The following is a 10,930-nucleotide window of genomic DNA, read 5'->3' as shown; positions in this document are numbered from 1 at the left end:
CCCCCCACGCCCCCATTTTCCCCCCAAAATCCCCAAATTTTTTTAGGACCCCCCCCGGTTTTTTTAGGCTAAACCCCCCATTTTCCCCCCCAAAACCCCCAATTGTTTTTAGGCTAAACCCCCCCATTTTTCACCCCTAAAATCCCCCAATTTTTTTAGGACCCCCCCCATTTTTTAAGCTAACCCCCCCCCGCATTTTCCCCCCCAAAACCCCCAATTTTTTTAGGATCCCCCCCGTTTTTTTTAGGCTAAACCCCCCATATCCCCCCCCGGATTTTTCCCCCCGGATCATCATTATTCCTCATTATTATTATTTTTTTTTTTGGGGAGAGGGGGGGCTGCTCATGGCGTGGTCGCTGTTCTCGGGGCGGGCGCTGCTGTGGCTGCGCTCGGAGCGGCGCCTGGACACGGAGCGGGAGGTGCGCGCGGCGCTGGAGAACCGCGTGCTGCTGCTGCTCTTCGCCGCGCCGCGCTGCCCGCGCTGCCGCGAGTTCGAGCCCCGCCTGCGCCGCTTCTGCCGCCGCCTCACCGACCCCGCGCACGTCGAGCGGCCCGAGCAGCTGCGCCTCATCTACCTGGGCCGCCAGGGCGGCGAGCAGGAGCACCGGCGCTACCTGAGGGCCATGCCCCGCGCCTGGATGGCGCTGCCCCACGGCGATCCGCTCCCCAGGTGAGGGACAGGTGGGACAGGTGGGGGACAGGTGGGGACAGGTGGGGACACCTGGGGTAGGTGAGGGACAGGGGACACCTGGGGTAGGTGAGGGACAGGTGGGGACAGGTGGAGAAACCTATGACAGGTGGGGACACCTGGGGTAGGTGAGGGACAGGTGGGGACAGGTGCGGACAGCTATGGTAGGTGAGGGACAGGTGGGGACAGGAGGGGACACCTGGGGTAGGTAAGGGACAGGTGAGGACAGGTGGGACAGGTGGAGAAACCTATGACAGGTGGGGAACAGGTGGGGACACCCAGGGTAGGTGAGGGGACAGGTGGGGACACCTGGGGTAGGTGAGGGACAGGTGGGGACAGGAGGGACAGCTATGGTAGGTGAGGGACAGGTGGGGACACCTGTGGTAGGTGGGGGACAGGTGGGACAGGTGGAGAAACCTATGGCAGGTGGGGACACCCGGGGTAGGTGAGGGACAGGTGGGACAGGTGGAGAAACCTATGGCAGGTGGGGGCAGGTAGGACAGGTGGGGACACCTGGGGTGGTGGGGGACAGGTGAGGACAGGGGAGATAGGGGATAATGAGGGGGAGACCTGGGACAGGTGGGGGACATCTATGGTAGGTGGGGACAGGTGAGGACAGGAGGGACAGGTGGGGACACCTGGGGTAGGTGGGGGACAGGTGGGGGCAGGAGGGGATGGGGGAGTGGGCCAGGTGGGGATGGATGGGGACACCTTCGGGAGGTGAGGGACAGGTGGGAAAAGGGGAGGATGAAGGGGACAGGAGGCACAGCTGGGACAGGTGAGGTCACCTTTGGAAGGTGAGGGACAGGTGGGAAGCCATTTCCCCCCCATTATTTCCCAATTTCCCCATTTTTCCCCATTTCTCCCATTATTTCCCAATTTCCCCATTTTCCCCCATTATTTCCCATTTTCCCCATTATTTCCCATTAATTTTCCCCATTATTCCCCATTTCCCCCCCTTATTCCCCATTATTTCCCATTAATTTCCCCCATTATTTCCCCCCATTATTCCCCATTATTTCCCATTATTACCCATTAATTTCCCCCGTTATTCCCCTTTATTCTCCATTATTTCCCATTAATTTCCCCCATTATTTCCCATTTTCCCCCACTCTTCCCCATTTCCCCCCATTATTTCCCATTATTTCCCATTATTCCCCCATTATTTCCTATTTCCCCCATTAATTTCCCCATTAATTTCCCCATTAATTTCCCCCATTATTCCCCATTATTCCCCATTAATTTCCCCCATTATTTCCCCCATTATTCCCATTATTCCCCATTAATTTCCGCCATTATTTCCCCCCATTATTTCCCATTATTCCCCATTAATTTCCCCCATTATTTCCCATTATTCCCCATTATTCCCCATTAATTTCCCCATTATTCCCCATTAATTTCCCCCATTATTTCCCCCCATTACTCCCCCTTATTCCCCATTAATTTCCCCATTATTCCCCATTAATTTCCCCCATTATTTCCCCCCATTTTCCCCCCTTATTCCCCATTAATTTCCCCCATTAATTTCCCCATTATTCCCCATTAATTTTCCCCATTATTCCCCATTATTCCCCATTATTCCCCCTTATTCCCCATTAATTTTCCCCATTATTTCCCCCCATTACTCCCCCTTATTCCCCATTAATTTCCCCATTATTCCCCATCAATTTCCCCCATTATTTCCCCCCATTATTTCCCATTATTCCCCATTATTCCCCATTATTCCCCATTAATTTCCCCATTATTCCCCCTTATTCCCCATTATTCCCCATTATTTCCCATTATTCCCCATTATTCCCCATTAATTCCCCCATTATTTCCCCCCATTACTCCCCCTTATTCCCCATTAATTTCCCCATTAATTTCCCCCATTATTTCCCCCTTATTCCCCATTAATTTCCCATTATTCCCCGTTATTCCCCATTAATTTCCCCCATTATTTCCCCCCATTTTTCCCCCCTTATTCCCCATCAATTCCCCCATTAATTCCCCCATTATTCCCCATTATTTCCCATTATTCCCCATTAATTTCCCCCATTATTCCCCCTTATTCCCCATTAATTTCCCCCATTATTTCCCCCCATTATTCCCCCTTATTCCCCATTAATTTCCCCCATTATTTCCCCCCATTTTCCCCCCTTATTCCCCATTAATTTCCCCATTATTCCCCATTAATTTCCCCCTTATTCCCCATTAATTTCCCCCTTATTCCCCATTAATTTCCCCCATTATTTCCCCCTTATACCCCATTAATTTCCCCCATTATTTCCCCCCATTTTTCCCCCTTATTCCCCCTTATTCCCCATTAATTCCCCCATTATTTCCCCCCATTATTCCCCCTTATTCCCCATTAATTTCCCCCATTATTTCCCCCCATTTTTCCCCCCTTATTCCCCATCAATTCCCCCATTAATTCCCCCATTATTCCCCATTATTTCCCATTATTCCCCATTAATTTCCCCCATTATTCCCCCTTATTCCCCATTAATTTCCCCCATTATTTCCCCCCATTTTCCCCCCTTATTCCCCATCAATTTCCCCCATTAATTTCCCCATTATCCCCCGTTATTCCCCATTAATTTCCCCCTTATTCCCCATTAATTTCCCCCTTATTCCCCATTAATTTCCCCATTATTCCCCATTATTCCCCCTTATTCCCCATTAATTTCCCCCATTATTTCCCCCCATTACTCCCCCTTATTCCCCATTAATTTCCCCATTATTCCCCATTAATTTCCCCATTATTCCCCCTTATTCCCCATTAATTTCCCCATTATTCCCCATTACTCCCCCTTATTCCCCATTAATTTCCCATTATCCCCCGTTATTCCCCATTAATTTCCCCCATTATTTCCCCCCATTACTCCCCCTTATTCCCCATTAATTTCCCCCTTATTCCCCCTTATTCCCCATTAATTTCCCATTATCCCCCGTTATTCCCCATTAATTTCCCCCATTATTTCCCCCCATTTTCCCCCCTTATCCCCCATCAATTCCCCCATTAATTTCCCCCCCCGTGCCCCTCTCCGCCCGTTCCTCCGCGCAGCGAGCTGGCCGACCGTTTCGGCGTGTCGGAGCTGCCGGCCGTGGTGGTGCTGGCGCCCAGCGGCGCCGTCCTGGTCCCCAACGCTGTGGCCGAGATCCGCGACTCCGGCCCCGCGTGTTTCCGCGCCTGGCGCGAGGCGGCCGAGCTGCTGGACAGGAACTTCCAGGAGAGGGAGGACACGGAGAAACCGGCGCCCCGGAGCTTCACCGAGCCCCTGCGCAAACTCAAGTATCGCCTCTGGGACCGCGACGAGCACGACGACGAGCACGATGACCACGACGACGACGACGACGACGAGGAAGGGGAGAAGGAGTAGAAGGTCAAATCCGAAATCCCGGCGGTTTTCCCGAAAAATAAACGAGGGAAGAGGAGGAGGAAGAGGAAGAGGAAGAGGAGTAGTGGATTGGATCGGAAATCCCGGCAGTTTTCCCAAAAAATAAACGAGGAAAGAGGAGGAGGAGGAGGAGGAATGGGAGTAGTGGATTGGATCGGAAATCCCGGCAGTTTTCCCGAAAAATAAATGAGGAAGGAGGAGGAGGAGGAGGAGGAGGAATGGGAGTAGTGGATTGGATCGGAAATCCCGGCAGTTTTCCCAAAAAATAAACGAGGAAAGAGGAGGAGGAGGAGGAGGAGGAGGAGGAGGAGGAATGGGAGTAGTGGATTGGATCGGAAATCCCGGCAGTTTTTCCAAAAAATAAACGAGGGAAGAGGAGGAGGAGGAATGGGAGTAGTGGATTGGATCGGAAATCCCGGCAGTTTTTCCAAAAAATAAACGAGGAAAGAGGAGGAGGAGGAGGAGGAAGAGGAGTAGTGGATTGGATCGGAAAGCCCGGCAGTTTTCCCAAAAAATAAATGAGGAAGGAGGAGGAGGAGGAGGAGGAATGGGAGTAGTGGATTGGATCGGAAATCCCGGCGGTTTTCCCGAAAAATAAATGAGGAAGGAGGAGGAGGAGGAGGAGGAATGGGAGTAGTGGATTGGATCGGAAAGCCCGGCAGTTTTCCCAAAAAATAAATGAGGAAGGAGGAGGAGGAGGAGGAGGAATGGGAGTAGTGGATTGGATCGGAAAGCCCGGCAGTTTTCCCAAAAAATAAATGAGGAAGGAGTAGGAGGAGGAGGAGGAATGGGAGTAGTGGATTGGATCCGAAATCCCGGCGGTTTTCCCGAAAACTAAACGAGGAAGGAGGAGGAGGAAGAGGAGGAAGAGGAATGGGAGTAGTGGATTGGATCGGAAATCCCGGCGGTTTTCCCGAAAAATAAACGAGGGAAGAGGAGGAGGAGGAGGAGGAATGGGAGTAGAGGATCGGATCCGAAGATGCCGCTCCTGCTCTGCTCCCTCCATTGGAGGAATCCACCCGAAATCCCAGGAATTTTCCCCAAAAATGCAGGAAATGGAGGAGGAAGAGGAGGAAGAGGAGGAGGAGAAGCGGCAAATTCCGGGACGGATCCAACCGGGACTGGAGGAATTATTGGAGGAACCCACCCAAAATCCCGTCGCTTTTCCCAAGGAAAGAAAATGGGAATTCTGTGAGGTCGACCCAGTCTAATCCCAAATTCCGCTCTTTTGACCCCACCGGGGAAATCAATGACGTCATTAAAAAATTATTAATGAAACTCGATTGAACTCAAGGAATCCAATTTATTCCCGTTTTAATCCCAGTTCAGGAATTAAACTGGTGCCAGTCTGGGATTTAAACTGGTCCCAGTTTGGGATTGAACCGGTCCCAGTTTGGGATTTAACCGGTCCCAGTTTGGGATTTAAACCGGTCCCAGTCTGGGATTTAAACTGGTCCCAGTCTGGGATTTAACCGGTCCCAGTTTGGGATTTAAACTGGTCCCAGTTTGGGATTGAACTGGTCCCAGTTTGGGATTTAAACTGGTCCCAGTTTGGGATTTAAACTGGTCCCAGTCTGGGATTTAAACTGGTCCCAGTTTGGGATTGAACTGGTCCCAGTTTGGGATTAAAACTGGTCCCAGTTTGGGATTTAAACTGGTCCCAGTCTGGGATTTAACCGGTCCCAGTTTGGGATTTAAACTGGTCCCAGTTTGGGATTGAACTGGTCCCAGTTTGGGATTTAAACGGTCCCAGTTTGGGATTTAAACTGGTCCCAGTCTGGGATTGAACTGGTCCCAGTTTGGGATTTAAACTGGTCCCAGTTTGGGATTTAAACTGGTCCCAGTCTGGGATTTAAACTGGTCCCAGTTTGGGATTGAACTGGTCCCAGTTTGGGATTAAAACTGGTCCCAGTTTGGGATTTAAACTGGTCCCAGTCTGGGATTTAACCGGTCCCAGCCCCAGCCCGCGGAGTTTTCCCGGGATTTGGGGATTTCGGGTTCCCGGGATTTGGGGATTTCGAATTCCCGGGATTTGGGGATCTCGGGTTCCCGGGATTTGGGGATTTCGAATTCCCGGGATTTGGGGATCTCGGGTTCCCGGGATTTTTGGGGATTTCGGGGATCTCGGGTTCCCGGGATCGGGTTTCAGGCCCCGCCCGGGGGCGGCTCCGGCGGCTCCTCGGAGGAATTTTCCCATTTTCCCCTTCCCGGTTTTCTCCGGCCGCCTCCGACTTCTTTTTGTGTGTGTGTGTGTTTTCATCCCTCCCAAAAAAGGGAATTTTGGGGAATTTCCCCCCCGGAGCGCCGCGTGCTGATCCCAGGTGAGAATTCCCAAAAAACTTCCCCTCGGAGCCGGAAAATGGAAAAAAAAAAAAAAAAAAAAAAAAGAAAGAAAAAAGTGGAATTTTGGGGGTTTTTATGGGATTTTGGGAGGGGGGGGGGATTTGTTGGGAGGAGAATTCCAGCCGAATTCCAGCCGAATTCCGGGAGTTTTCCCCCAAAATCCCGCGGGTCTGGGGAGGAGGGCGGGAGGCCCTTCCCGGGGTTTTTTTTTGGGGAAAAAAAAGGGATTTTGGGGGGTTTTTAAAGGATTTGGGGAGTGAAGGAGCTCCCGAGGGAGGAGGGGGAGGGAAAGGCCCAAAGGGGAGGGAAAAATCCCGGGAAAAGAGGGAAAATTCCTCCAGGAAAAAACCCTCCGAGATCCAAGGAAATGCTCCCAAAAATCTAAGGAAAAACCCCAAATCCAGGGAAAAGACTCCAAATTCTGGGGGGAAAACCCCCAAAATCCAGGGAAACCCCCCGAAATTAAGAGGAACCCCCCCCCAAAATCCAAGGAAATGCCCAAAATCCAGGGGAGAAAAAACCAAAATCAAGGAAAAAAAAAAAAAAAAACAAATCCAAGGGAAAGAAACCCAAATCCAGGGGAAAAAAACACCCCAAAATCCAGGGAAAAAACCCCCAAAATCCAGGAAAAAAAACCCCAAAATCCAGGGAAAAAACCCCCAAACTCGGGGGAAAAAAAGCCAAATCCAAGGAAAAACTCCAAATCCAGGGAAAAAAAACCTCAAACACTAAATCCGAGGGGGAAAAAAATCTCCCAATCCAATGAAAACTCCGTAAAATTCCGGGGGAAAAGCCCCAAATCCAATGAAAAACCCCCAAATCCAGGGGAAAACCCCCAAAATTCAGGGAAAAAATCCCAAAATTCAAGGAAAAAAACCCCAAATCCAGGGAAAATCCCAAAATTCAAGGAAAAAAACCCCCAAATCCAGGGAAAATCCCCAAAATTCAGGAAAGAAAACCCCAAAATCCAGGAAAAATCCCAAAATTCAGGAAAGAAAACCCCAAAATCCAGGAAAAATCCCAAAATTCAGGAAAGAAAACCCCAAAATCCAGGAAAAATCCCAAAATTCAGGGAAGAAAACCCCAAAATCCAGGAAAAATCCCAAAATTCAAGGAAAAAAACCCCAAATCCAGGGAAAAATCCCGAAATTCAGTAAAGAAAACCCCAAAATCCAGGAAAAATCCCAAAATTCAAGGAAAAAACCCCCAAATCCAGGGAAAATCCCAAAATTCAGGAAAGAAAACCCCAAAATCCAGGAAAAATCCCAAAATTCAGGAAAGAAAATCCCAAAATCCAGGAAAAATCCCAAAATTCAAGGAAAAAACCCCCAAATCCAGGGAAAATCCCAAAATTCAGGAAAGAAAACCCCAAAATCCAGGAAAAATCCCAAAATTCAGGAAAGAAAATCCCAAAATCCAGGAAAAATCCCAAAATTCAGGAAAGAAAACCCCAAAATCCAGGAAAAATCCCAAAATTCAGGGAAGAAAACCCCAAAATCCAGGAAAAACCCCAAAATCCAGGAAAAACCCCCACAAAATCCAGGGAATTCCCCCAAATTCAGGGACACCCTCCTTCAAATCCAAGGAAAAATCCCAAATTTGGGGAAATATCCGAAATCCGGGAAAAAAAAAACCCAAATCCCTCCCAAATTCCCAGCCCAATCCCTCGGGAAAATGGGAAAAGAAGCAGAAAATTCCAGGTTTTTTTCCCCCCTTTCCCAAAATTTTGGGGACAAAGGAATTCCTGGAGGATCCTGAAATTTTTTTTTTCTTTTTTGGTGGAGAGAATTCCCAAAATTTGGGGAATTTTGGATGTTTTTTTCCATCCCTTTTTTTTTGGTGTGTTTTTAATTTTTTTTCCCCCCCCTCTCCTGGAATTGTTTGGATTCCTGGGAGAATTCCAAGGTCGGGCTGGGAATGTCGGGAAAAGCCGCAAAAAAAAAGGGGGGGGAGGGGAGGAAAAATTGGGATTTTTTCCAGGTTTTTTTTTTTTTTTTCCCAGGATTTTGGGGCTTTTTCCAAAATTTTTTTGGTTTTGGTTTTTTTTGTGATTCCAGGAAGGGAAAATTTGGGATGGAATTTCCAAGGATTTTTAGAGGGGGGGAAAAAAAAATAGGGAAAAGGAATTTTTTGGGATTTTTCTGGGATTTTTTGGGGGAATTTTTTGGATTTTTATGGGATTTTTGGGGGATTTTTTTTTTTGAATTTTTGGGATTTTTTTTCTTTATTTATTTTATGGAATTTTTGGGGATTTTCTGTGGGATCGGGATGGGATTTTAAACCCTTTTCCCTCCAAAAAAAAATCCGGGAATTTCGGCACTCCCGGCACATTCCAAAAGCAATTCCGGGAAATTTGGGATCAAGGGATGAGAAAAATCGGGATTTAAAGGGGATTTTTAAGGAATTCCCATCCTGAAAATCCCCCAAAATCCGGGAATTCCTCCCCAGTTCCCATCCCATCAATCCAAAGATTTTGGCCTCAACAATTCCCGGCCGGATTTGGATCCAAAAATCCCCAAAAATGGGAAAATCCCACCCAGAGCAGCCTCTTTCCCTCATTTCCCCTTCTTTTTCCCTAAAAAAATTGCAAAAAATCCCGATTTCTCCCAATTTTTGAGGGATTTTCCCGGGTTTTCCCGATTTTTGGGGGATTTTTCCCGGATTTTTCCCGATTTTTCTGGGATTTCTCCCGGATTTTTCCCAATTTTTGGGGGATTTCTCCCGGATTTTTCCCAATTTTTGAGGGGATTTTCCCGGATTTTTGGGGTTTTTTTTTTGATTTTTTTGGGGGGTATTTGGGGATTTTTTTTTTTAAATTATTTTTGGGGGGTTTTTTGGGGGGTTTTTTTGGGGATATTTGGGTGATTTTTTGCGGTTTTTTGGGGATTTTTTGGGATTTTTGGGGGATTTTTTGGGGGATTTTTTGCGGTTTTTTGGGGATTTTTTTTGATTTTTTGGGGGTTTTGGGGGATTTTTTGGATTTTTTTGGATTTTTTTGGATTTTTTGGGGGTTTGTTTGGGGATTTTTTGGGGGGGTTTTGGGGATTTTTTTTGATTTTGGGGGCATTTTTTTGGGATTTTTTTGGGATTTTTTGGATTTTTGGGGGGTTTTTCGGGGGATTTTTTTGGATTTTTTGGGGGATTTTTTTTGGGATTTTTTGGGGATTTTTTTTTTGAGTTTTTGGGGAATTTTTGGGATTTTTTGGGGTTTTTTTGGGGGATATTTTTGGATTTTTGGGGGGATTTTTGGGGGTTTTTTTGGGGGGTTTTGGGGAATTTTTTTGGATTTTTGGGGGTTTTTGGGGGGATTTTTTTGGATTTTTTGCGGTTTTATTGAGGGAATTTTTTTTAGATTTTTGGGGGGATTTTTGTTGTTTTTTTTTTTTTTATTTTTTGGGGATTTTTTGGGAGATTTTTTTGGATTTTTTGGGGATTTTTTGGGGATTTTTGGGGGTTTTGGGGGGTTTTTTGGGAGGTTTTTGGGGATTTTGGGGGGATTTTTTGGGGTTTTTTTGGGGGGGAAATTTTTTGGATTTTTTTGGGATTTTTTTGGATTTTGGGGGGATTTTTTTGGATTTTTTGCGGTTTTATTGGGGGATTTTTTTTAGATTTTTTTGGGTTTTGGGGGGATTTTTGGGGATTTTGGGGGGATTTTGGGGGATTTTTTTTTATTTTTGGGGTTTTTTGGGGGGATTTTTTTGGATTTTTTGGGAATTTTTTTCGGAATTTTTTTTCCGGGTTTTTTTTTGATATTATTTTTGAAATTTTTTAAAACTTTTTTGGGTTTTTTTTAACATTTTTTCGATTTTTCTTTTTTTTAAATTTTTTTAAAAATATTTTTGGATTTTTTAAATTTTTTTGATTCTTTTTTTGATTCTTTTTTTTTTGATTTTTTAAAAATTCTTTTTGGAATTTTTGGAATTATTTTTAATTTTTGGATTATTTTTATTTTTAATTTTTTTAATGTCTTTTTTAAATTTTTTATTGATTTTTAAAAAATATTTTTTGGATTTCTTTTTTTTTCTTTTGGGTTTTTTTGGGATTTTTTGGGAAGTTTTAGGAAGGGCCCCAAAGGGGCCGCGGGGGATCCGAGGCGGGAGAAATTTTTCTCGGAAAAAAAAAAAGTCGTGGTGGATCCAGGATCGTGAGGTTCCGGAGGATTCTGGGAAGCTCCGAGGTGGGAATTTCCCTGGAAAACTCCTGCTGGATCGAGGATTGAGAAGAATGTTGGGATTTGGGAACGTCCCGGATTCCTGAGGGGGCTCCAGGCTGAGTTTTTCCCTGGAAAACGGAAGGTTTTGTGGGACACGATTCCCATTAAAGACGGGTCTTAACCCGGACTCGTTTTTCCTTGGGAAAGGAGCAGGGATCCTCCGGGGGAGGATTTGGGAATTGCGAGGGCGGGATTTTCCCTGGAAAAGCTCCCAAGTCCCGGGATCCGGGAATGCTGAGAAAAAGCCAAATTTCCCTTCTTTATTCCCTGATCCTGGAAAACTTCCGTGCGACTTCTGGGAATCCT

The 10,930-nt window shown here is 46.5% G+C and overlaps 1 protein-coding gene across 1 annotated transcript; it reads left to right on the top strand.

The window, feature by feature from the left end:
* Positions 1 to 318: 318 nt before the first annotated feature.
* On the top strand, positions 319 to 5,384 carry NXNL1 (nucleoredoxin like 1). The gene is made up of 2 exons (XM_066209196.1): positions 319 to 670; positions 3,735 to 5,384. The coding sequence occupies exons 1-2, from the start codon at positions 345 to 347 to the stop codon at positions 4,048 to 4,050; spliced, it is 642 nt and encodes a 213-aa protein (XP_066065293.1). The 5' UTR covers positions 319 to 344; the 3' UTR covers positions 4,051 to 5,384.
* Positions 5,385 to 10,930: the final 5,546 nt, after the last annotated feature.

This window comes from Chamaea fasciata, unplaced genomic scaffold, assembly GCF_029207755.1.
Source record: "Chamaea fasciata isolate MVZ Bird 193981 ecotype frontalis unplaced genomic scaffold, bChaFas1.0.hap1 SCAF_741, whole genome shotgun sequence".
NCBI classification, from domain to species: Eukaryota; Metazoa; Chordata; class Aves; order Passeriformes; family Sylviidae; genus Chamaea; species Chamaea fasciata.
This window is presented reverse-complemented; position numbering and strand designations above follow the sequence as displayed.